The sequence below is a fragment of the Cotesia glomerata genome, linkage group LG8 (genome assembly GCF_020080835.1).
Source record: "Cotesia glomerata isolate CgM1 linkage group LG8, MPM_Cglom_v2.3, whole genome shotgun sequence".
Taxonomy (NCBI): Eukaryota; Metazoa; Arthropoda; class Insecta; order Hymenoptera; family Braconidae; genus Cotesia; species Cotesia glomerata.
Window position 1 is genome coordinate 10,394,625 of NC_058165.1, and position 26,439 is coordinate 10,421,063.

General features: G+C 28.8%; 1 protein-coding gene across 19 annotated transcripts in view; it reads left to right on the plus strand.

Annotated features, from left to right (window-relative positions):
• LOC123270923 (protein turtle-like) overlaps window positions 1-26,439 on the plus strand; it is a 190,642-nt gene that overhangs the window by 108,292 nt on the left and 55,911 nt on the right. For 15 of the 19 annotated variants that reach the window (XM_044737092.1, XM_044737088.1, XM_044737097.1 and 12 more), the window contains 4 exons: window positions 4,277-4,382; window positions 8,849-9,016; window positions 13,423-13,763; window positions 15,805-15,938. In XM_044737092.1, coding sequence (XP_044593027.1) covers window positions 8,868-9,016; window positions 13,423-13,763; window positions 15,805-15,938 — 624 coding nt within the window. In that variant the 5' untranslated portion in view covers window positions 4,277-4,382; window positions 8,849-8,867. Of the gene's footprint in view, window positions 1-4,276; window positions 4,383-8,848; window positions 9,017-13,422; window positions 13,764-15,804; window positions 15,977-26,439 lie in introns of those variants that run through there. The other 4 variants (XM_044737095.1, XM_044737096.1, XM_044737099.1 and 1 more) reach the window with 2 other exon arrangements.

Below are 26,439 nucleotides of genomic sequence, written 5' to 3' on the forward strand. Positions count from 1 at the left end.
ATTAACATGTCAAATGGGAAGATCAAATAATATCGAATCATTTTTTTTTCATTCAATATGTGTAATTGCACCCTAAAATAATATAAAATGAGTATCAAATATTCAAGAGAAAAATTTTCTCAAGGTGAGAAAATTTTTTTCTCAGTTAAATAGGTGGCGCTGTTTCCCTAAAGTATCTAAAAATCTTGATCAAATACAAAAATTTATTGTATCAAGTATTTATGATAATTTGAATTAAGAAAAAATTACTTCCACCAAGAATAGAATTTCAAGAAAAATTTTTACTTCGGCCAACACAACTTCGGTCTTCCTTCAGGCACCCGAAAATTTTTTTGAGCCAAGAATTTTGCTCTCCATTGAAGAAATTTTTCTTTCTGTGTATCTTCAATCCTTTAAAATTTATTATTTCAAGATATGATTGATCACTTTAGTTTTTCTACCGTACTGTTGATTTATTTTTGTACTTAGGTCGGTAATACAACAATTATTAAACAAGTGAATAATTATGAAACAAGTGATTAAACACAGTTAAATAAAGGTAGTATGAAAGCTGAAAGTTAAGACAATGAACAAATATATATATATATATATATATATATATATATATATATATATATATATATATATATATATATATATATATATATATATATATATATATATAGTTCCGTAAAAGTGGACAAGCATATTCAGCTATACATATAAACAGTTCTAAATTATATTGTACTTTATGTATATCGAGAGACAAATAATTGCGCATACTGAGACGAGGAAACTTGGTCGTACATCCAGCAGCCGCAATATTGCGGACAAGAATATAGGAGTTAGACACTGCTAGCACTATCTATGTCTATTATATGTATATGTGTATAGCTCTAGCCTATATTTGTACTAGTATTATGTAGTTGTAGAGTAGGCTTTCCTTCTATACTTAACTAGTGGTATACCTGCAATAGAAGGAGCTTCATGCTTCCATACAAAGTAAATTCCACTTCCAATCCTCTGTTCGTTTCTGGAATACGTGAGACACTGCATTGTGTTCTGCTCCGCACGCCCGAATTACTCTTAGGGAGTACACTAATGCCTCTGATGCTCAATAAACGTTGCCCACTTATGTTTAACATCTACAAACCTTCCATGTATATTCCATAGTTAGTATTAGCTTAATTTAATATTTAAACAAATACTTATCTTCTGCTCTTGTTAGGCAATTAAACATTTATGCTCAATTCAATAAAAATAAGCATTTTATTTTCTTACAAGCCGAGAAAAAATTTTCGTCAAAGTAAAATGATTTTTTGATTAAAGAATATTAAAAAATTTAATTTAGTAATTAAAAATTTCAACAGAAAACGAATTAAAATTCAAATGAAGTAAAAATATATTTCAACAAGTAACATGTATACTATTCTTAAATTTATTATTCTTCTGGCTACTATTTTCTCGCAATTATTGTAGCAAAAAAATTGGTTAATTAAATCCAATTCGCTATTCAAGTTATGTTGATTTAGAAAGAGATTAGAATTTTACTGAGATGACCTTAGGATTAATTCTCAAGTATCTTACTGTTTAGATGTATTAATATTATTAAAAGTAGTTGAGAATAAGATTTATTTATTTATTAAAATAGAAAATATTAAAAATATGAAATGTTGTAAGTCAATTTAGTAAAATTCATTTTTTCCTTCGGATTGACAAGTAAGTAATCTAATTTGATAAATTTAAATAACAATTGACTTTTAATGCGCTCAATTTACTGAGTCGTATTTGAGGTGTCGAAGTGTGCAATATACTCTAAACAAATTTTTTTTTTAAAAAACATCAATCATAAGCTGCTTAAAATGTCATAAAATTTATTTAACACGATTTTCTATTTAACATCATTTACTCAACTCATCATATCATATAAGTATACTTAAAGGATCAGTAGTTATTATCAACCGTAAGAGGATAAGTGAGGTTTCTACATAGCAGTCGAGCACGTCCAATATGAACTGAAAGTATGCGAAACTATACCTTTGGAATTCCAGCAAGAAAATTTAAAATAGTTTAGAATTTCGTAATTTTTAAATTAAAGTTGTTTACAGTCGACTCCTGTATTCTATGAATTAAAACCACTTAAATTCGACTTTCTCTACTTTAGAAAGGAAGTTGCCTTTCCTATTCCTCAGCAATACTTTAAGCAAGAAAGGACGAATGCTTCCTTCCTTTTATTAGATGGATGGTCTGACGGAAGAGGTTGCTGTAAATTCTAATTCTTAGAATTATCGGTCCCGTAACTTCGAACATTTAAGGTACAGGAATGTTAGAGAATTAAAAAAAAAAAACAAACATAAATAAAGTGTATCAGTGAATAATGAAAAAGAATACAAACAGAAAATAGTAAATAGAACAGATACTCGAAAAAATTGAGCGATGTTGCAAGAGACCCAACTAATTGGTCGATGTCACACCCACACACCTTCAAACGTTCCTAAATGTCCTCAGTAATTGATCATGCAGGTATGCATATCGACAAATACACGCATAGCAATCGATATATTCATACAGATACATACATTTATAAATTGTTGTAGATTGTCAATGTCAAATGCTGTGTTTTGGATTACGGACTCTATTTGTTGGTGATACTTTTTTTCACGCACATAGACTCCGTTCAATATCCTCTATTAATCATAACTCCCAGTGGAAATAATATTTGAAGCGTGTAATATATATTTGTAAACTGAAAAACATAAATATTTGAATAATGTCTAAAATAATTGATCAGTTGTTTAAAAAATCCTCGACATCATATCCAACTTTTATGCAGTGGATAATATCATTTGAGAAACAGTTTTTACATTTCAAAAAGAAAACTAATATTTTTATTACGATCCGTTAAACATTTTTCTGTTATGCCTTAATATGTCCCTATTATGGTCATATCAAAAAATTTTTTCACAAAAGATGATAAATTATTGAATTCAGAGGTTATAGGTTCGAGACTTAATTGTGGTTTATTTTTTCACTCGTAGATGTTGCACTTGTTAAATTCCACGCGGACCTTAAATTAAATAGTATATTACACACCTAGGGGAGTAAAGTAAGAAATGTCTCAGATCACATGTAATTGTTGGCCGAGGCGAAGCCGAGGTCAACAAACATGTGATCTGAGGCTTTCTTATTTACTTCCCGAGGAGTGTATACTATTTTTTTGTCCGACGAAGGCGGAAAGCGGCAACTTAGTTTAGCGCAGCGGGACGAAAGTTGCCACTTTCCGCCCGGAGGGCAAAAAAAGAAATTTTATCAAGTATAAAGTATAGGTATGTGTAATCTTCGAAGCAATCGAAATAGTTATGAGAGCGATGCTATTCACCGAAACCGAAAATAGCTATTGTAACAATTTAATCTGGTATCGGTGTATTGAACGGCCCGTTTTGTTGTAAAAACTATTTAACGTTTCCTCGAGTGCTTATGAACATTTTAATAGCTTTTCTTTTTTATTGCAGTTATTTAAATCAGAGATGCACTATTCGTTTATATTCGAAAAAAAAGAGCTTAAAGACACAAAAAAGTAATTGCATTTATGGTTATTTTATGAGAACCATTAAAATCCGATAAAAAGTTTTGTTGTATTTAATTAACATCTGACATTCATGAGTTGTTCAATTTTTGAAGTCTGTCTCAATTGAAATGAACGTCTAAGTCGAACATTCAGTTGATGTAAAAATAAAGCTTTTTCTGAGTTAATTTAATTGACGACTTCGGCATTTCCGAAAATCATTATATTAGTGAATCCGCAAGTTTCAGATAAAGAGTTTAACAATGAACATTAAATACTCATGAGAGAAAGATTTATTTTAATTAAAAAAATGTATAACGATAGAGTATTTAATGTTTACTCAATTTAATTACATGTCATATAATCTTTAAGTAAACTGTACGCAATTAAACTAAATGTTGTGGGTGAATTGAATTTTAGTTAGAAATTCATTCTAACTATATTGATTATGGCGGCATACAATATTCCATTAATACATTATTATTTACATGCTAATGTATGAAAATTAATAGTCGGAGGTATAACTTGTCGGTAGTTTGCATTTCATATCAATTGTAAGAAACATTATTTTCAATGAAAACTTGATAACATTATTAAAAATATAATGGTAAAATTATGAAAACAAATATTTGATAGGATCAAAAAACTTCAGTCAAGAAGAATTAATAATTTAATTATGAGTTATTTAAAGTAGTCATCAATAATTAATGACAAACTGTATTTTTGTTTCAGGTAATGTTCGTATTTGAAATTCGTGGCGGCTGAACATTATTTTACGTTGGCGCCAGCAGAATATATAGACGAGACGGACAGCGGTGGTGGCGGCGAAACGGCAGGGGTAAGATAATATTGATGAGTCTAAGAAAATATGTATTTAGAAAAACCAATTAAGATTCATTTACTTCAATAACTTTAATCAAGAACAATTGAAAATTTTTAGTATTACACGGAAAGAAAAATATGGGAACTATTCCCATAATTTTATGGGAACAGTTCCCAGGTAATTATAGGAACTGTTCCTATAATTATAGGAATCATTCCTATACCATTATGGGAATCATTCTCAAAATAAAATAAAGATAAAATCTTCGTGCGGAGTGAGTTCGAAATGATTCCTATAATATATACACGGAAAAAAAAATTGAGGCAGCCACATGATTTTCATGGTGTAGGCAATAATAGTTAAAACAACAATAATAATAATAATCTATATTATTAAGAGCATAAGGAAAATTTTGTGGCCAGTGTATTTATGTGATAAAATGGGTTTTTGCTTGGAGTTGAGCCTTTTCAAGGTTTCATATCATTTTCACCAATAGTCAATTTATTATAATTAGAATTTAGGCTACATTCGAAAATGCTCTGTATCTAGATACATAATGAAGAAATGACCTTGTATCTGGTAAACTATTGACATTTTTGAAGATATAAGCTCATCCCGATGTTACACTCATCAAGAGCTTTCATTTGAGCACCCACATGCATTTTTGATATATTTTTCATGTATATATATATATATATATATATATAAAATATATGAAAAATTGATGTGGGTACTCAAATGAAAGGTCTCGATGAGTGTAACATCAATATGAGCTTATATCTTTAAAAATGTCAATAGTTCACAAGATACAAGGTCATTTCTCAATTATATGTTTAGAGATAGAGCATTTTCGAATGCAACCTAAATATCTACCATCATAAATTGACTATCGACGAAAATGATATGAAACCTTGAAAAGGCACAAATTCAAGTCAAATCCTTTGCAATGACACTAAATTTCACTAGAAAAATCGATTTCATCATGTGACTATCCAGGAGACAAAATTGTTCTTATTCTCTTAATAATATAAATTATTATTATTATTATTTAATTATTATTGTTGTTTTAACCATTACTGCCTGCCACATGAAAATCATGTTACTGTCACATGAGAGTCATGTATCTTCCACAGGAATGTATCATGTGGCAGCCCCAATTTTTTTTTCCGCGTAAGATTTAAACCTATATATTGTGGAAACCATTCCTATACTATTATGGGAATGGTTCCCATAAATTATGGAAACCATTCCTATAATAGTATAGGAATGATTCCTATAGCATTATGGGAACCATTCCCATAATATTATAGGAATAGTTCCCATAATATTATGGGATTAGTTCCCATAACGATATAGAAATAGTTTCTATAATAGTATAGGAATAGTTCCTATAATTTTCTTTCCGTGTAGAGGGATATTTTATTCTCGAGGCACAAAATTTTATATGTTTAGTCAAGTGCAGTAAAAAGAAAGAAAAAACATTTTTGTGAGATATTTATTAATATTTCTTGACTATACAACAAAATATTTAAATCAAATAATTCAAAAAGTTATAAGCTTGTGTGCATGATTCTAGTCATTTAAAATAAGAAAAAAAAAATGATTCTCACTCAGGTAAGATGCTCCAGAGTAGAAATAAAATCTTATTTTTTCGCGTAATAAAATAAATTTTGAACGACCGCCGCAACAGCGCTGCACCACCGCCATTTGGAGGAAATTCCGCCGCACGCAAAGACTAGATTCTCTTAGCACCGCCGCAACTCAGCCGAAACACAGCTGCACGCTTTCTATATAATATATAGAATACCGCCGCAACACTGCTGCAACACCGCCGCACCACCGCCGAAACATAGCTCCACGATTGTTAAAAAAAAATTAATTAAGACAACCGACATTTACATCTTAATTATTTAATATTAATTTCAATTTTAGAACTAATTAAGCTAATTACATACGGCAATATTGAGAATTAAATCACAAATCGGAAGGTATCTGAAAAAACCGCAAGTTATTATTAGTTAAATTTCTGCTTTCCACGGGACTCGAAGGTTAGACCTCTCGATCACCAGACGTTGTCGCTGCCAACTCCGCAACTGAAGACATAGTATTCTGTAAGCCTATGTTGCTATATAAGGCGATCATATCATTACGTCTGCCCACAACACACCCGCAACCAGATAAGAATTTAAAAAAAAATATTTTAAATGCCGCAATACCGCCGCAACATGCCTGCACCCCAATAGGAACAAATTAATAGTATATTACACTACAAGGGCAGAAAGTTGAGATTCCTGCACTGCGCGCCATGATGCCTGAGGCGAAGCCGAGCAAAATAGTGCGACCAAATCCGTTTTTACTCGGGGCTGACATAGTTCGCAGAGGGGTGAAGTCAAAAAAATTTTTTTCGCAAAATGTCAGAAGTTTTAGAAAAAGGTATTTTTTACCTGTTTTTTTTGACATTACTGAATTTTTTAAAAGTAATTGAAATTGACATTTTTTTACTCATCTAGTTTAGGCGATAAAGAAATGTAATAATGATTTCATGTAAGTTGATTTAGTATAGAACCTGAGATAATATGCCCACTGTTTTGAAAAAAAGTAATTTTGAGAAGAGCATGTTTAACGATGTGTTTTAAAAAATCCTTGAAAAAACACTCTTTTAATTTTGAATTTCATAGATATGTAAAAATTTTTCTAAGATTTCTAAACAAGAGAAGTTCCTTAATACGAGAACTATAACTTGTAACTTTTCATGCTTTATAATCAATCAGCTAAAAATTAAAGCAACTTTATGCTCTCCGATAAAATTTTTATTCAGATTTCAAATTAGCTATTGAGACTGAAAGAAAATGCGATGAAAGATTTCAATAATAACAAGACTTATAATTACTTATACTACTTCAAAGCGCTCTCTCAGTCAATTGATTTCTTGATGAGAATACTTAATTATGTCTTTGAGCTTGAGGATAGTAAATGCTTGAGGCGATCCTGCACGTAAGATCAAAGATTTTATTCTTTTCCACGCTTTGATCGCAGTAGCGTTTTTCGTTGATCGCTCACGTTTCCTTTGTCTCTTAATTTAGTGAAACATCGTCATCTTCATTAAAATTAGTAAACTGACTGACTTTATTTTGAGAAATATTTTTATAAATTTTTTTATATCTACTGCTTTATCCATAAACTCAAAGACAGATGAAAAATGTATACAAAATTTAAACATTATCTTCTATGACGGCTCCGTAATTACTGAATAAAAGTGTTCTCAAAATTTAATCAAATTTAAAGCTTAATTTTCTTCACAACACATATCTTATTTATGCTTTCAATCCCGGGTAAAGTTTCTTAATTTTCTTTCTTTTCTTTTCTCATAGTAGATACTCGTACCAAACAGAGTTGAAACAGTATAAAAAAACTTAAATTACATAGAACATCAAATCTATTAAATGCCTCTTGGCTCAGGAATTAATTAATTTTTTGACAAAACAATATCAATTTCTGCCTGTATTATAAAATATTTGCCTTTATTATAATAGATAAATAAACAAATAACTTGTTAACTTTTTAACACAAAAATTTTGTGTTAAAATATTGCCCCAAAAAATTAACAAAAAATTTTATACCTTTTAAGAATGAACACAAAATAAGTATTATCTGCCATTGATCAGATTCATTTTCATCAACAGTAGTACAAAAAAAAGTGTTACTTAAACACATAAAAATTTTTAATTCAAACTGTTTTTGAATAATGTAAATAGTTATTTTCGATACATGTGTGCAAAGGTAGGGATTTTGACGGCTTGAAGTGACGTCATAAGTTTGAGGCTGTGGGTGCATTCTTATCAAGACCGAGTTATTTAGTACGAGGTCTTGATGAGAATCTATCCATAGCCTCAAACGTGTGCCTTCACTTCAAGTTTGTCAGAATCCCTACCTTTGAGCACAAAGTATCGAACATAATTTTTTGTCATATCAATTGCGGAAGTTGGATTTGAGAGAACAGTCAAAAATTTTCAATCACTGTTTATTTTATTTAAAGACACAAGAATTATGTCACACGAGATTAAATAGCGATGGATTAAACGTACGTATTTGTTGAAGTTGTTTACAAGATTCAACTGTCGCTAAGATTCTTTTTGCGATTTTTACTCCACCCCCCGGACGTTTGTCGAATTAAAAGATAATTCGACTCATCTATAACGTATTTTAGCGTAGTCGTGCAGAAATGTAAAGACAGATAGAGAGAGAGAAGTTACTTTTCGATACTAGTGCGAAGTAAATTAACTAAACTATAGATTGCGAGAAATCGTATTCTTTGCGCCCTCTGTATGTTGCTCGAAAATCCAACTTTCGCGGTTGACATGACAAAAATACATTTTTTACTGCGTAGTTTTTTTCACTGCGACAAATTGTTTTCTTGTTAATATAAATCACAACTTTTTTTATAAAGCATATTTTAATAAAAAGTAATTTCTGTATTTAAGGTACTATGGGAGCTGGGGAATGGAGGGCGGAGGAGGGCTACAGGCCACGGACCTCCACCGGCGGCTTATCCATAAAACGACATCTAGAAGAACTAAGAGTTCACGAAGATTTTTGCAGCCCTTAGAGAATAAATGTTCAGCGGAAGTTTCTTCTCTCGATGACGAGAGGTAATTTAATTAAAAGTAGTCCTATGTTTCGTAATCCATTAGCTACCTATTGTCAAGAGTCCCTGCGTCTCTGCGACAACTATATATATTTACTTTATCTAATTAGAAACTCGTAAAAACTTTGCCATTTTCGAAATTGTTGTTTCAATGACAATCATATTATCATAAGAATCAATGGGAGAAAAGATAATACTTTTAGCGATGTTACAGAACTTATAAATAGCTAGGAGAAACTAATATAATGTATGTTGAATGTTTGATCGATACTTGTGCTATTGACAGTAATTGTCAGAAAAAGAGACATCCGTTGCATGTATCTTATTGCTTTATGATTTCACTATTCTTATAAAGATCAATATTGTTGCTGTTTTATTATTTAAATCTATTTGTATCCAGTGTTTCAATTAATTTTTTGTTGGAAGTTTGAGTTTTGTCTCTGCACTGAGAAAACGGTTTGTTTGACTCAAATGGACAGATTTATTTGAAATGAATCAAAAATATTTATTTAATGTTAACAAATTTCTTTTATTTGAATATATATTACTTTAAATCAAATACTACTTCGTTTTGGTTTATTTAATTGAATCGACTCATTTATTTCATTCAAATAAAGATTTGTTAACTATTAACAAATCTCGCTTCAAGTAAATTACGCTTTATGTCGCTATTTTTGAATGTAAGAGTATTGTTTACATTTGACTTTTTTCGTGACCAACCACTATTTCTTTTATATTTATTTTATTATAATATCAATTCACTTATTGATCTTAATTACAATAAAAAAATGCTTCTAAAAATTTTCACTTATAATTTTTATTAATTTTAACATGTGAAATTTTTTAATTAAAATTTTTTCATAATAATTTTATTGTTATAAAAGTCGAAAAAATTTACAGATGTCTGTTAATTTATAACAATAAAGTTAGTCGACATTTTTTATTTTTTTATTTTGCTTAATGTGTTAAATTAGAACTAAATAATATTTTTTTTTAATTGCACTTACAGTTTTTCGAATTTTTTACAAATGAAATTAAAAAAAAAAATTTTTTTGTAAAATTTTTTTCAATAAAAAAAATTCTAAAAATTTTTAGATGTCGGCTAACTTTATTGTCATTGTTCATTTTAGTATAATTAATAATTCCAAAAGAAATGCCCATTTTACCCCAAACGTTCGATATGACCACTTTTAAACTTTCCTAACCTAAAACTAAAAATCATTGCTTTGAGTATATTCAAACATACCATTTATTTATAGTTAACAAATCTGATTTGGTTGAAATATACGATTGTTAGCACCAAAGAAATATTTGTTAACTATAAACAAATCTGGATTTCATTCAAATATACTATAACTTTGTCTCAAATAAATAAATTTATTTGTATCAAATAAATATTTCTGATGATGTTTAAATAAGAGATTTATTTATAGTTAACGAGCCTCATTTCATTTAAATGAATTGTTTTCTCAGTGTGATAATTATTACAAAAAGCATAAAAATAATGGAAGATAGATTTTATAGAATAGTTTTTATAAAATAACTTCACATTTTAATGGAACTATTGAAAATTATCATAATGAACAAGTTAAATAATTTCAATAAACTTATTGAAAGTAGTTTGCAATTTTGATAATGTTAAATAGGTGGCATTCCTGAACTAATACACCGATTTTGCTCATTTTCAAGTTTATTCAAGGTAAGCGTTTAAGAGATATGGTTATAATTACACAAAAAAACACCATTTTTTCATCAATTGTGGTGTTAAAGATTTAACTTTCTGCTATTCATGAAAGTTTGTATTACACAGCAAATGAAACATTTAAACTGTCCGTAAATAATATTTCCTCGTATTTGTTTGAAAGATAGCTGGCGCATTTGTAACATATGTCGCACAAAAAGTTATAACGTACACATACCGCCAGCTAACTGAAATGGGTGAGAAGTTGGTTACTTGAGTAACGCAGGTGAAGAACACGATTAGTCTTTTGCTAGCGCGTTTTACCGCAATCATATGTTACCCACTGAAATTATGATTGATAAAAAAATACAAAATAAAACATAAATATCACTAAGTGTGGTTTCGCAAAAAGTTCTGCAGCTCCATAACTATCAATAACAATTACAACTTACAAAATAAACTAGTTGAATGTTTTGAAAATAATTATGGTGTTAGTATTTTGACAAGCCTTATTACAAACACACATTTGACCTTAATGAAACTAATTTCAATAAAACCAGATTGAAAACAACCGAGGAATAATAAATTTATCGTTCGGTCAATATTGGTTAATAATTATTGATGAATAAACTAAATTCAAGTGATAAACTCATTTACAATAATAAATTAAAAACAAATATTCGGATTTATCGATAGTTATTAGTTATTAGATCAATAAATTGATTTGAAATTATTTATAGTGTTAGATAATTTGATTTTCATATAATTTATCTCTAGTTTTCATAAGTTTTAATTTGAAAAATGAAATTTTGGTTCCAAACTTTTGATCCGTGTACAAAGTGTCACAACTTTAATCATGATTCATGATCGATAAGTTTTTAAACCAACTACCGAAACTTATGTTACATGTGTAAGATGCCGTTAAGTCTATAATATATGACAGTGTCGTCCCTAGTACATCAACGGATTCATCAATAAAGCTAATGTTGACGTATTCAGCCTTAAACTAACTACTCCTACTAGTTCCAGCGGAACCGAAACACTGTAGTAAACTTTATTGCATTAGCTTGGTAATCATCGAAGACGGATAGCATAAATTATCATGTGCTTCTATTTACTGTGTAGTATGTAGTATGCAGTGATCAGATAACTGAAGCATGTCAACTTTGATCAGTTCAAAGTCTAGTTTTTGTTGTAATTTTGAGATTTTAATGCCATTAAACGATGAGGATTATGTCAATTGAAAATTCTTTTGATGTTTTAGCAAATTATGTGTTCTATACCGGAAAAAGTGATTTTTACTAATAGACTAGACAAAGGATTAGTATTAAGATTGGAACTAATTGCTAACTATTAAGTTGACTCTTTTTAAACAATGGCTATAAAACATTTGAAAAAACCGCGAAATTTTGAAGTTTTCCCTAAAATATTTTCTAATTTATTGAAATTTTAGCTCTAATCAAGAAACTATTTCTTCAGGTACAAGAAAAATTTTATTGGAACTAAGAAAATGAATTTATTGTCTCAAATATTGAAAGTAGAAGAACAATTTATTTTAAGCAAACTGATGGTACTAGTTAATCTTAAATTATTCTTGTTTTCGATTTTATTTTATATTTTCTTCATTTTAGTGAAACAAATTTTATCACCAGTAAATAGTTCAGTAGATAGATGGTGAGAGGTAGTCCAAAGTTTCCTATGCAGAGCGATAAATGTCGAGTATTTAACTAACATTCGATAGTTTAGTTTAATACTTCCTTCCCTTGTATCTATTTTCACGATACATCTTGGAACATTTAATACGTCGATTTAAGGCAAGAAATTTAGAAATCTTATTACCACTTACTTTTAATAATATGAAAATGTCTAAATAGAATGAAATTTGAAAATGATTCCCAAAATATATTTCAGGATATCTCGGAATGAGGAAATTTATACATATATCAACGATATAATTAGCAATTGGTTTAACTCCTTTTTTTTTAAGAGGGTGATTTTTTAACATTTTGATGTAGTAATAGTCCAATTATAAATTATTTGAATGATCCTAACCAAAATATTATACCTCTATTAAATATTAAATGGTTTTTTAAAGTGATAATAAATTTCGAACTAATTGTATTTTCGTAAAAATGGAAGATTCTCTAAAATGGAGTTGGACAATTTGCTAATTAGAACGTTGATAATAGTCATATATGATTTATATATGTGCAAAATATATGAAGCGCATATAACTCTGAAACTATAAATCGATCAATTTATCCTTAATCAGAACCTATAACTTCTGAGGCAGCTCTTCAGTATAGAGAAAATTTTGCAAACCTGCACCACCTATTGAAAGTTTTTGGAACTAAAAATATATGAAGCATATATGACACATATATACATAGATTTACCTATTTGGATATATTCTGGGATATATCCGTACCATATGTGTTTGATATATTTTTTTTTCATAGGGGAGGTTATCTGATTAAAGTTTTAATATCTTTCTAAATTAACAAAATTTTAAAAATCCTAATTAAAAAAATTAAATTTCTAATATTCTTGAATTAAGAGTTTCTTTTACAATAAAGAAAATTTTTTCTCGGTTTGTAAGAAAATAAAATACTTGATCCAAGTAATAATTCAATAAAATTATTATTGTAATTAATGAAGTGTTAACAAAGCCCCACAAGTAATCGAAAATTGATAGGACATATCATAATAAAAAAATTTTTTAATTTCAGATCGATTCCCTGGACAACAGCAGGCTTCACTTCCGGACAGCCCACCTGTCTTGGGATCGGCAAAACACGGAGCAAGCGTCAATCGACGGTCCATGACAGCATTACGTGGCCGTATCTTATTCAGGACAAGTTTGTGAGTTTGAAGCAGCAAAGCCATCGACAAGAGAGTTTGAAAGCCTCGTTTAACAATCTTAGTAGTGAGGCAAGTGTAGTTGAGAATGTGGATCAAGAGAACGAGAGGATGGAGAGAAGAAGGTTACGAAGGTGCAGAGGCTTCCGACAATTCACGGATATGCTCGTTGGAACGTTTCTACTTGGGGTTGTTTTACTCATCACACCAGGTAATTTATAATTTGTAACTTGCAACTAATAATTAGTCACATGTCTTACATCACTAACGCTATTGATCACAATTCGTAACTTTGTTAGAAAATCATAAAACATTTCTTCGGCTCAACCCTTATTCCTCGGAAATAATCCTTCATCTTTTTATCACTTGCCTATAGCTGTTTATCTTTTTGTTGTGTTATTATTTAATTACCTTGTGATTGTGATAATTAAATGTTCTTAGAGTGTGAGAATTTGTCGAATTATGACAGCAATTTTCTTTATCTATTCTCACTATTCTTCGTTCCCCTACTGAATATATTTCTGCTCTTCCTGTCATTCTTGCATAAATTTTTAAAAATACGTGAGAAACTCAAGACTTTGCAACATATTGCATGTTTGTATTTACTACACTAGAATAAAAAAAATATATTTATTTTATTCAAACGTTAATCTTATGAGAATTGTATTATTTTTAGTGTTAATTATGCCTACAGTAAGTTACATATTCGAATTACAAAGTCAAGTTATTGTTAACCTTCGTACCTAATTTATTAAATCTATTTTTTTTTTTAATTGTAAATCACAGTAAATTTTTCTATAATAAGAAATTTTTGTAAAATATTTCGAGTTACCAATCATCTATTATCGAATAACATTTATATCTCTCCAATATATAGTTAATGTATAAATAGCGTTCTTTTGTTAAAAATTTATTTTTTCTAAAAATTACTATTTAACGATCCAACGTATCCTCAAATGATGTTTTGTCAAAATAACGATTCAGTTATTTGATTTAAAAAAACTCCTGTATAAATTGTTTTAAAATTTTAAGGGTATATTAATACATATTTTAAGAATATACAGTAAAATTTTCGAAGAAAAAAATTAAATATTTTTCGAGTTACACGCGATCTCCGACGGCGCTAAAAAAAAGGTCCTCCACTGCTGGAGTGATTCCGGCCTTCTCCGTGGATAAAACCAAAAAAAAAAAAAATTCTCGTTAAACTAGAAGATATTGTCCGTACGATGACCCACGGTCGAAAAAAAATATCAAAAATTGACAAAATGGCGGCGTTTAAAAAAAAAAAAAAAGTTGAATTTTACCCAAAATTTTGGTCGTTTTTGGCCTGCCAAAATTCGATTTATGATCAGATTAAAAACTGGAGGGTCATCGTATGGAGAATTATATACAGAACATGCAGAAAAAAATTTGGTAGTGATCGGATCATTTGTCGTTGAGTAATCACTCTAGCAAATTCGAAAAATGCTGTTTCTAGAAAAACGCGTTTAAAAATAAAATGATCCTATTCTACCTGCCGAGCGGCTACTCTTTAAATGGCTGTAACTCAAAAACTCTTTGAGATATCGATTTGAAATTCTAATATGTTATTTTTAAAGGTATAACCTATCGATTTTCGATAACCTATCGAAATATGAAAAAAATCGATTTTTTGAAAATTTCACACTGGTTTTGCCCCTTAAGGATTTATTTATTTAGCTTTATTATACAGTGGATAGCTCTTGTAAGCATATACAGTTTTTTTTAGTAGAGACAATTGTTTTGTCAACGCAAAGATCTGAAAAACTGAATTGGCTATACGAGGGATCATCATCGGCTAGAAAATCGCGAAGTTAGCGCAGACGTGTTTCTTATATAAACTTTAATATCATTTTAGGTTAGTTATTCGTTGATTTAGGATTGCGAATTATTAAATTAAAAAATTTTGTACTTTTTATGTAAAATAAAATTAATAACTATTACTATGATTTGAATGTCCCATTAAAAAAACTAGTATTCATGATTAAAATATTTCTCGGCAAATTTCTTGAACTTGAATTAAAAAATTTGAAGCACGTTTTGAAAAATTTGTTAAATTTTTTCTATCTCAATTTCATCACACTTAACTATCATTGTAGTAGATAAAAAAATTAATTGAAAAAAAAAAAAACAAAAAAAAAAGAAATTATAAAACACAAATTGTGATAGTTACACTGTTACATTGTGATAGAAACACTTGTTTCATGATAACTAAAAACACTTGAAATTTTCAGGTCTCTGTCATCAGGATGCAGTGCATATAACAGCTATTTTGGGTGAAAGCGTAGTCTTCAATTGTCATGTTGAGTTCCCCGGTGAGCATCCAGTGCCCTATGTTCTTCAATGGGAGAAGAAGGTAGGCGACACGGTACGATATCGGACGATGAACCTCTCTGCTCTCTATTCGTGAGTTAAATATCTGGGGTTTCGTTCATTGTTATTATACACCCGCATCTGGTTCTGATATTTATTATCATGATCAATCAAATCTAACTGGACTATCCTTAATTAAATAACACAATCTAGTGAAACCAATCTGACCAGCGCTCATCATTATACCCAGCAATATACAAACTGAAACCACCAGAAGCGAGTGTTAAGCGAAACCCCATCAATACATTTGTAACGTCATTGGAATAATGCTATTATTGTGAAGCTCGAATTTACGTTCTTGTTGAATAATGTACAATCTATAATATGATTTTTGATTGTTGATCATTTATATTTATACACTGAAATAAGCTAATTGATTCAAAAAAAATATGTTTGTCACAATCTTATCTTGTTTCGAGATAATTAGTTTTTTTTATTCAAAAAGTTAACTCGCGTATCAATAAATTATAATTTTTAAATGAGTAAAAAATTCTACAGAATAGTTTTATTTTATCAACACAGCTTTCAAGATAAATACTGCAAACTTGCTCGCGAGGGCTTTCTTTTAACTGATGTTTTATAAGTTAGGGGTAATTTCTAAGCCTACTTCATTTTGAAAGTTGCCATTTTTCGGTACGAGAGAAAAAAAACGGTCATAAAGTGAATAAAATTACTTTTCCTTACTTTTTTGGAGAAAAAAAAAAAAAAAAAAAAAAAAACAATTTTTCGGACGATAACCACTTAAAATTTTCGAATAAAATTTTATTTTTCAACTTCTGAAGTTTCACAAGGAAGCCAATAAAATTTCATAATAAAGTCACATAAAATAAGCCAAATTTGAAACAAACTTTTTTTTTAATTAAAAAAAAAAATTAGAAGCGATTGTCGGAACATCTCGAAACTAGCGTGGATTTTTGTAAAATTAGTTGAAGTTTTTTTGAATAAAAAAAAAAAATAATAAAAGTTGTCAGACTTCGAGAAGATAACGGTTATTTAAAAAAAACTGAAATATTTCATAGAACCGGGCTTCTGAAATTTTTTTCTAAAAACTACATTAATGAAAAATTTTCGAATGTGTTTAGTCCCAATCGGTCAATTTTTGAAAAAGTTCTAGCAATTTAAAAAAAAAAGAACGGTTTTTTTCAAAAATTCGTAACTTTTTTTGGGTTGGGTAAAAAAAACTGAAATAATTTCTAAAGATGTCTTTTGGGGGGTAGAAAAAAATACAAAACTTTGAGCGAAATCGAAGGGGGTCGGGTAAAAAATTTGTCGAGTTGGCATGGAATGACCCATTTACATACTTCATCCAAAAATTTTTTTTTCTCGTTGATGAAGATGTGTGGTAACGTTGATATAAAATATTACCGACTTGTTTCAAAAATACCGTTAGAACAAAAAATTTTCAGATATCTGCTACCTTCTTCAAAAAGTCTTAAATACGTTTCAGAATGTTTTGAAGTAAAAATTTCGTTTTTTAAAAGATTTTTTGGATATTTTGAATAAAAAAAGCTAATTTTTGAATAAAAACTATAAATTTGTCAGAAAAAAATTAAATTATTGTTAGTTTTTAAAAGTTGTCCCTTGATGAAGAATTTAACTGTATCAGTGGAAGATAACATACTCTTGAATCAAGTCAGAAAAGTTATCGACAGAAGATATTGGTCTCTTGAGCCAAGATCACGAGACTCAAGCCAAAAAATTCTTAAAATGCAATAACTGGTTGTCTTTAAAATCAGTTTCTTGGAAGGACTATTTTTCTTGAATCAAAATAGTTTAATGTCAGTGTATATATTTTTTTTTTTTTCATAATGTTTTAATACTGGCATCAGAGCTTCATATTAGCTTATTAACAAAACACAAACTTACAAAAGTACTTTGCATTTTCGGCAAAAGATAATTGCCATGTTCAAAATTTTATTTTTTTTTTGAATTATATTTATTTTGCAACGTAGACAAAAGCAAAGAGGGCAGAAGGCGTCTTTTATCGTTTAGTAAATAAATTTAAAGTTAATGTAAATGTTATAATGTTCATTTCATAACATATTCCTTTTCATTGACTTAATCTACTGTAATTATTACTTCATGAAAAGGTAATCCGATTACTGAATTTGAAATTAAACTTTTGTTAAAAATTGATCGCTTTTGACTCAATCAAATGCGGCTTCAATTGAGTTTAAGTTATTTCACGGTTAAATTTCCGATATACCGATATTAAATGTAATATTAGTACGAGAATTTCCGGTCTTCTGCTCGTTAATTTTTATCTTTTTTAATATCGAGTGCTCCATTTTTTCATTCATGCATTATAATCTTTATGAGATTAACAATAAAAAAAGTCGGAGTACCTTGATTGAAATTCCAATTTAAACTTTTATGGATAAGGGAATAAATTTTTTTACGGTAACAATAATAATAATAATTTTATTAGTACAATTTGAATAAAATATTATTTATAATATGATAAGATTAAACTATGCCTCTGTCTCTCTGGTATCTGTATGGTTGCTATGATTGCATGATTTATATTTGTATTCATTGCTAAATATTTTAACAAATAGCGGCTTATCGTCTTAAAACTTATATTCCTTTTCTACTTACTTAGTTAATTATTTGCTTCTCAGTAGAAATTATTCAAATGCTAAGTTAAGTAGAAATTTATGAATTCATTTTTACGAAAATTGCTTTTTTTAAATGTTTCTTTTCTAAACATATACAAAAAAAAAATTTCAAACTTTTTTGTTTATTACCGCGAAAATATTCTTCATTAAAATAAATATTCACAAAAATTAAGACTTCATTAATCAGTAATTTCTAAAAGTTTTCAAAAATGGTGAGAAGAATAAAAATTAATGCTACACGTATTTTAACTGTTAGTAAATCAGTATATCGATTGTTTACGGTGCTATGATAAAATAACTCCCATCAAAAATAGTAGAAGCTCAATTTTTTCCCTCCATGTGTAATTTATCATGTTGTCATTTTACTAGCGAGTGTATTAAATGGCATCTTATTTTTTGTATATACATGGTACTGTCCTACATGTTACTACAGTCCATTTAGTAGATGGATACTCGTTTGTACTAAATTTTATCACACGGTTTTTTCGTGAAAGAAATGACTTCGGTTTAGAATTTTTTTGTTCAATTTTCTTTACTAGAATTCTTCAAAGTTTTCTAAGAGTTTAAAATTCGATTTATCAAATTTAAAAGGTCTTTATTTTTACTACTTTTAGGATCAAAAAATTTTAATTCTAATTGTCTATCAATACTAAGTTTCTCTCGAAGTTGCATTAATGAAGATCATTTCATTGTCACGACAAATTGCTCCTTATTTTCATCTTTTGTTATGATTTACAATTCTTTCTTTACCGCGCAGATTCTTTGTGAAAATAAAGTTTCCACAATGCTTACCTTCAATTTCAGTTCACTTGGTGTCTTTATTATTTCTTACAACAGTTTAGTCAAGAATAAATCAACACATCGATTATCGGCCCAGTTCTTCTGAAGAAATTATCAGCATTATTATTCCACTCCATTCCGTCTCTATAAAGTTTAAATATAAATCTCTGAATAGTTGTATAAAAAGGGAAATTAATAAATAATATAATATCTGAAATCAATAGTTTAACTCTCGCTTATTTGAATTACAACGTCATTTAGATAATTTAAAATATTCCTCTCGAGGATCAAATCAAATAGAGAAATAAATTTTAAATTCTATCACAATAATAATTATCATAAACTCAAGTAAATTTGACTAAGTGCCACAAAATTAAATTCAAAAGTTAAAAGTTATAAGACTAATTTAAATATGACAATCGTGTGGAATAAATTCAAAAAAGTACCGGATGTATATACGTAAGTTTTGAATCTGCCGGCGACAACAAATTTTCTACTTTCTCTCACATTTAATTAAAAAGTAAAAAAAAAAAGTCGAGTAGATTTCACTGAAAAATCTAAAAAGTATTGTCGGTCATCCACATCGGTTATTCTTTCAATTTCGTGTAATTTGCAGATCCAGCCGTTAGTAAGCCGTGCACTTTGAGTATTGGGTAACTAGAGAATTTTGCTGAGGGAGAAAAACGTAAAAAGGGTTGGGTTGCTGTGGCTGGTGAGTGTTGTAAAAGTAATGCTTGGATACGATCTACGTATATACGTATGTGAATGTAGGGTCAGGGGTTAAAAGTGGATGCAGCATCGCGCACATCCGCTTTTCGTATATGTATATATACGCCGCAATTGCAATGGCCACCGGGTAAACACGGGAATGAATTTTATTTGCGCTCCGGTGGCTTTTGGTGGTTTGGGTCAAGCATTTGTGGATGAAAGAGGCAACCCGCATAAAATTCCGCCGATGTATCTCTTCTAAACGTATCAAAACATGTATATCCACATATGTAGATGTATGTTGCTGTTTACATATATATCGTTGTATACTAGCTGAGTTTGAGTTAGCTGTTGCAATTAATTTCCAACGAATATGCCAACTAGACTGTTTAATTGGAGTACTCTATGAAATTAAAAAAATAATCGGATGCATGTGAATGTAACAGCTGATCAAAGTCATGTGGATTTTGATATCGGAATGTTTTTGCGACAGTATTAAACATATCAGAGGATATGAAATTTTGTAAAATTGTTGCTTGAGATTTTTTGGTGAGTTTCGAGAAAATTTTTTTATTTGAACAAAAATTGACGATGGAATTTAAAGCTCATTATATCTCGAATTTTTAGAATAGTGTTGGATATTTTTTTTCATAAATACTGTGTAACCTTTCTGATATAATATCGAATTCAAAAAATAAAAAAGCAAGTTATGAAATTTTGTGTCAAAGTTCAAAAATCACAGCTGATCAATCGCAATGATATATATGAGGCAAATTTAATTTGCTAACTAGAGCAAACATCATTAAGTCTAAATTTAAAATTAAAAATAATAAATCTTGATAAATATATATATAATAATATCAAACATGAACACATCAAGGTTAAATGAAAATTGGGTGTTTATATAAATTAAATTCGAAATATTTAAATAACATCATTGAACCAAAATGATCATAAAACTGCAATAAACAAAAAAGCATTTTTAAAAAGAAGAAAATAATGTGTAGAAATCAAATTATATTGAATAGAGTGTTTGAAATGATAGTAAAGAGATTGTCTTCTTTTTTTAAATATTAAAACTGAGTTTTTAGTCTTTGTTCGGTTAAAAGTAATTAACTACAATTCTAAATAAGACGAATTTTTTCTTAACGTATAGAGAATACTGTCATGATCAGATCTATTTTTACAAATTTTGAATCATAATATTAAAAAAAAATACTAATACAATAGCTATTGTTTTGTTCTTCGAAAATTCAACCTTAATATTTTCCATTAAGTATAACAAAGTGACTGTCTGAAATTTTTACTAGTTGGTTAAAATAATTTTTTTAAAAATTTGTTGGTAATTTAAAAAAAAATAAATTCATGACAGGTGAATAAAGTTTTAAAAAACTAAATTAAAATTCTTTTGAATAAATAATAATCAATTCTGATTATTAATCTTAATAATTCATTAAAATCACTCACGCGAGTTGCTTTTATTTGACATGCCTTACTAAAAAAATTAATGTTGAAAAATTGTATTGTTATACCGATAATTTTACCGAAAAAAAAAAAAAAACCCGATTTTTAAATTATCAATAAAATATACGGCAAATGATAATTGATATAGTTTGCATGCATACGTCTAACAAAAAAAAATGTTCTCATAAAAAAAACAATATTTTGGCTGTGAAGAGACAAAAAACGTTAAGTGCCACTCTAAAAAAAAAACTTTGAAGCAGGTGTGTCTGAAGCGGTTGTATTTTGTAAAATAATAAAATAATAAAGCACCTCAGCCAATTAACAGGGGATAACGAGTTTTGGTGTTGATACTAGACTTTGATAATATAAGGAGGTCGAGTGGCTCCTATAGCAGTCTTCCAACTCTTCTCTTCATATCATCTCGACTGATGCACTTTTCAACTTTATTTTTTTGCTCATTGGCTGGGGTATATATTTTATCCGCATGGAGTGTCATCGAGAGCCAGCAACCCTGACACATACTTGAAAGTGCTTAAAGACTTCCGTTGGAATTTTTTATAATATATCATATGATTATAAATCATATATATACATGTGAATTGTATAATGTAGTGCATCCCTTTAACCGCACGGTCACGCTCATCCGCAAAATACTTAGCTCTCACACATTATATTTTTAATACTTTCTACTCTCTTATACACACAGAGTTTTTTTGTACTCTACTGCGGTGGATACGGTGCACTTAGTTCATGTTTACGCGGTTCCAACGTCATCGGAACCACCACCTGCAACTTAAATACTCTACATGAAGTAGAGAGGTGCTCCTGTCCTATTTTTAAGCCACATAACTATAGGTTAACCGGCTAACGGGCAATCGATACCACCAGCACAGAACAGTGCACCGTTCGCACCACCATTTCGCCATTCTCATACTCTATTTATCATTTACTTTTAAAGCCTACTTGTTGTTATTATTATTGTCGATATTACTTTTTTAATTTTTCAATACCTACAACTATCATTTAAGCAATTCTCAGAAGAAATTTTTCGTAACTTTCGTGCAATAAATATGTATTGCTAGAGACATACAGAAATTATACCACTTACGTTTAAAATTAGAATTCAAAAAATTACTACACTGGAAAAAAAAAAAAAAATCAATAGAAAAATTCTTGAACCAAGAAAATAATTTTGAAGAGTGTCATTGTATTGAATCAAGACGAAAAATTCTTGAATTAAATAAAATTTACTTAAACCAAGAAAAATTTCTTAGTTCAAGAATTTTTCTACTCAAATCAAGAAGATGAAATTCTTCAAAATTACCCGGGTCAAAAAATTTAGTCTGTTTTATGATTAATAAAAATTTTTAACATTTTTCATTCAATTTAATTTTATTATGTGTATCTATTTTATATAAGAATTTAATCTGTTTTTGCCCGTACTATTCCCAATTCAGACCAATTTCAGATCATTTTTGATGTTATAATAAAATTGTTTTCTATTGTTTCAAGACCAAAATCAGACTTTTTTTGTCACAATCATTTAACTGGTTTTGATCGCATCAAGGTCAAAAACAGACCAAAACGTTCCATAATTTTTAGTCGGTTTTTGATCGCCTGTAGATCAAAAACAGACCTTTTACGAATTAGATAATAATAATAATAAACATAATAATAATAATATATTTATTTATTATTATTTTTTTCATGTCCTCGAAGATCCTCTACAGGGCACAGCTTTTCATTCTCTGAAATTGAAATAGTGACTATTCCCTATTTCGTAGTGCAATGTATACCAAACGGTATTATTTTCACTACCAAATAGTGAATACCGCTCATTAAATGATGCGTGAAAGTATAAAATTTAATATTAATCTTGTCATCTTGTCAACATTTTAATCTTGTCGATGTATTCACATTGTGTTTAATATCGATAATTAGAAAACTCTAGATTTAGATCCATAATCAAACGATAAGAACTATTTTATATACTATGTTAATACAAATTTATTAGTTATCACTGGCCGCGTTCAAGTTTACTAAGTTCTTGACAGATCTTAGCATATCTTGTAGCAACAACTCAAAGTAACTATATTGTTTTTTAAAAAAATCTATAATAAAACAATGCAAGGTATATTTATTTAAGTGTGTCTAAATATTAATTTTTTGGTAGACAAAGTCAGCCCTACTCAGAACTTAGTAAACCTGAACGCAGCCACTGCAACTAATATTCGCAGTTACAAAACTTTTATAATCCATGAAATGTTAAGCTATGACAAATAAATATGACAGATGTAAGGTTATAATCGACGTTCAGTTCATAAAACAAGAAAGCGCATGAATATATTTTAAATTAATTTATTTTTTCAAATAAATGCGACTTATAATTTTTAATGAGATACTTTTGAGTCCAAAAAATTATAAGTCACTATCTTAGTCGACTTTTGGCCTTCGAACATTTAGAGTGAAAATTGTAGAACAAAAACAGTATAAGATTTCATATTGAATTTGAAAACAATACATAAAGTCCATCTATAAATTAACTAGACTAAAAACCGATCAAACTTTTAAAACTTTTTAATCTCATTAGATTAGAAACAGCATAAAATATTCATAGTTTCTCAATTATTTTACTAAAAAGTTATTTAGATTTAAAACAGATCAAAAATAATTTCAATAGTAGATCAAATACAGATGAAAATGTTTTTAAAAGATCAAATACAGATCAATAAGTTCAAATGCAGATCATTTAGCTTAAAATCAGTTTAAATTTTTCGACCCGGGTATTTACTTGATTCAAGTAAATTTTTTTTTCTGTATATTTTTTATTTTTTTCATCACTTGAAAATATCTTAGTGATGGTTCAAACATCAGGTTTTATTTTTCTAATATCAGTATGTCGATACAATTTTGTAGTCAGGCATTTTAAATTAAAACGATTCAAGTTGAGTGACTTTAACTAATTATTAAAATTAAATGTCAAAATTAATTATTATTTTATCGAAAAAATTTTATTATGGTTTTGTCAAACCTTATTCACCTCTCAGGAATTTGTGTTTTTTCAATTACGAACAAAATTTTCAAAAATTATATGTACTTACAAAGTCTAAATACTTGTTTAGTGATATAGACTTTTAATTTATTTTTTCGATAAAATAATTAACTAATTTCATTAACAACAAATAAAAACTTTAGATATTCATTTGGTTATTATTTTTTAATTTTCAAGAATAATTTCGACGTTCTAATTGTCCAACTCCATTTTAGAGAATCTTCCATTTGTACAAAAATACAATTAGTTCGAAATTTATTATCACTTTGAAAAACCATTTAATATTTGATAGAGGTATAATATTTTGGTTAGGATCATTCAAATAATTTATAATTGGACTATTACTACATCAAAATATTAAAAAATCACCCTCTCAAAAATAAGGAGTTAGACCAATTGCTAATTAGATCGTCGATTTATTACTTATTGTTGTTTTATGATTATTTTGGGTTAATGGTGTTATTGAAATTATCTCAACTAAATTTTTTAAATTTCAACTTTCATTCAACCTTGATGTGTTTATGTTTGACATTATGATAGATATTTATAAGAATTGGTCATTTGAAATATAAATTTGGGCTTAATGATGTTTGCTCTGGTTAACAGACGAAATATTGCGTAATGATTATTACTGAGTACACTTAGCACGTTATAAAAAAGTTTACTTCGCTTTAAAGTGTAGTTAATAAATTCCAACGGAAAAAAGATTAAAAACTCCTGATTTATACCTTAGTATGGAATAAATTTATTGAACTCTTAAATTCTGCTTAAAAATGTTATACACAAAGTTTAAATTTTTCAGTAAAAGTATTTTTTGTAAAATACTTGTGTAGTTTTAAAGAACAAAATATGCATTTTTATTATCATTAAGCCATAGAGGATGATTAAAATGAGGGTGGTATTTAAAAATATAATCAGCGCGAGTTTACTGGAATTACATTGAGGGCAGGACAATAAAGTTTTTCTATTCTGTGGGTGGTATGAGTCTGCTGCCAAGCCCACACCGAGTCGTTAGGGGATGAATTATAAATTATAAAAATTCGCTCAACGAGAGTAGCACGCCTGACAGACTCCAACGTACCATCTGACCTAAATCAAAAGTCGACTTACTTAATGCTGTCTCTGTCTATATTTAGTCGTCGATGTGCTGTAATAATAGATAGAAAAGGGCTATTAAAGCATTGTTGAAAAAAAAAAAAATATGTATATATGTATATATATACATATATATTATCCGTAAAATAAATAGAAATTCTCTTGCACGACATTTGTATTTCAGATATTGCAAACGATATTAACATCCTGATAAACTTGTAAATGCAGAACGGTGTGTACTGATTAGTATCTGGGTACTTATGTTGTTCTATTATATAATAGATATATAGGTTATATTACAACAACGTATAATCTCGTACCGAAGCCGGGAATGTTATTTCCGTTATTGATGAAATTATAACGCAGCTGACACGATATCTGGGTGAGCGAGGGAGAAAGAATCGAAATTGATAAGGGATAAATTGAACAGGGTGCGAGTGAGAGTGAGATAGGTATAGTAAGAGTAAGTAATACATATTGAGCTTAGAAAGCGCCAGGACCGATTAATATTGAATTCGATCGTAGCAACTAGGCCACACTACAAATAGAATTTATATGAAACAGTAGAGATAGCTGCAATATATTGAACATTCGATCATTTTGATAAAACATTTAGTATACCTGACTGTTATAAACTATTGTGGTTTATTTATCTAAATTTAAAACATGTTTTCTCCTCAAGGCTGTCTCCGTGATAGTAATTGTTTTATGCCGTTGCGATCTATAGAGATGTCATGAAAGACTATTAATTATTCAGAGACACGAAACTCCCCCATTAG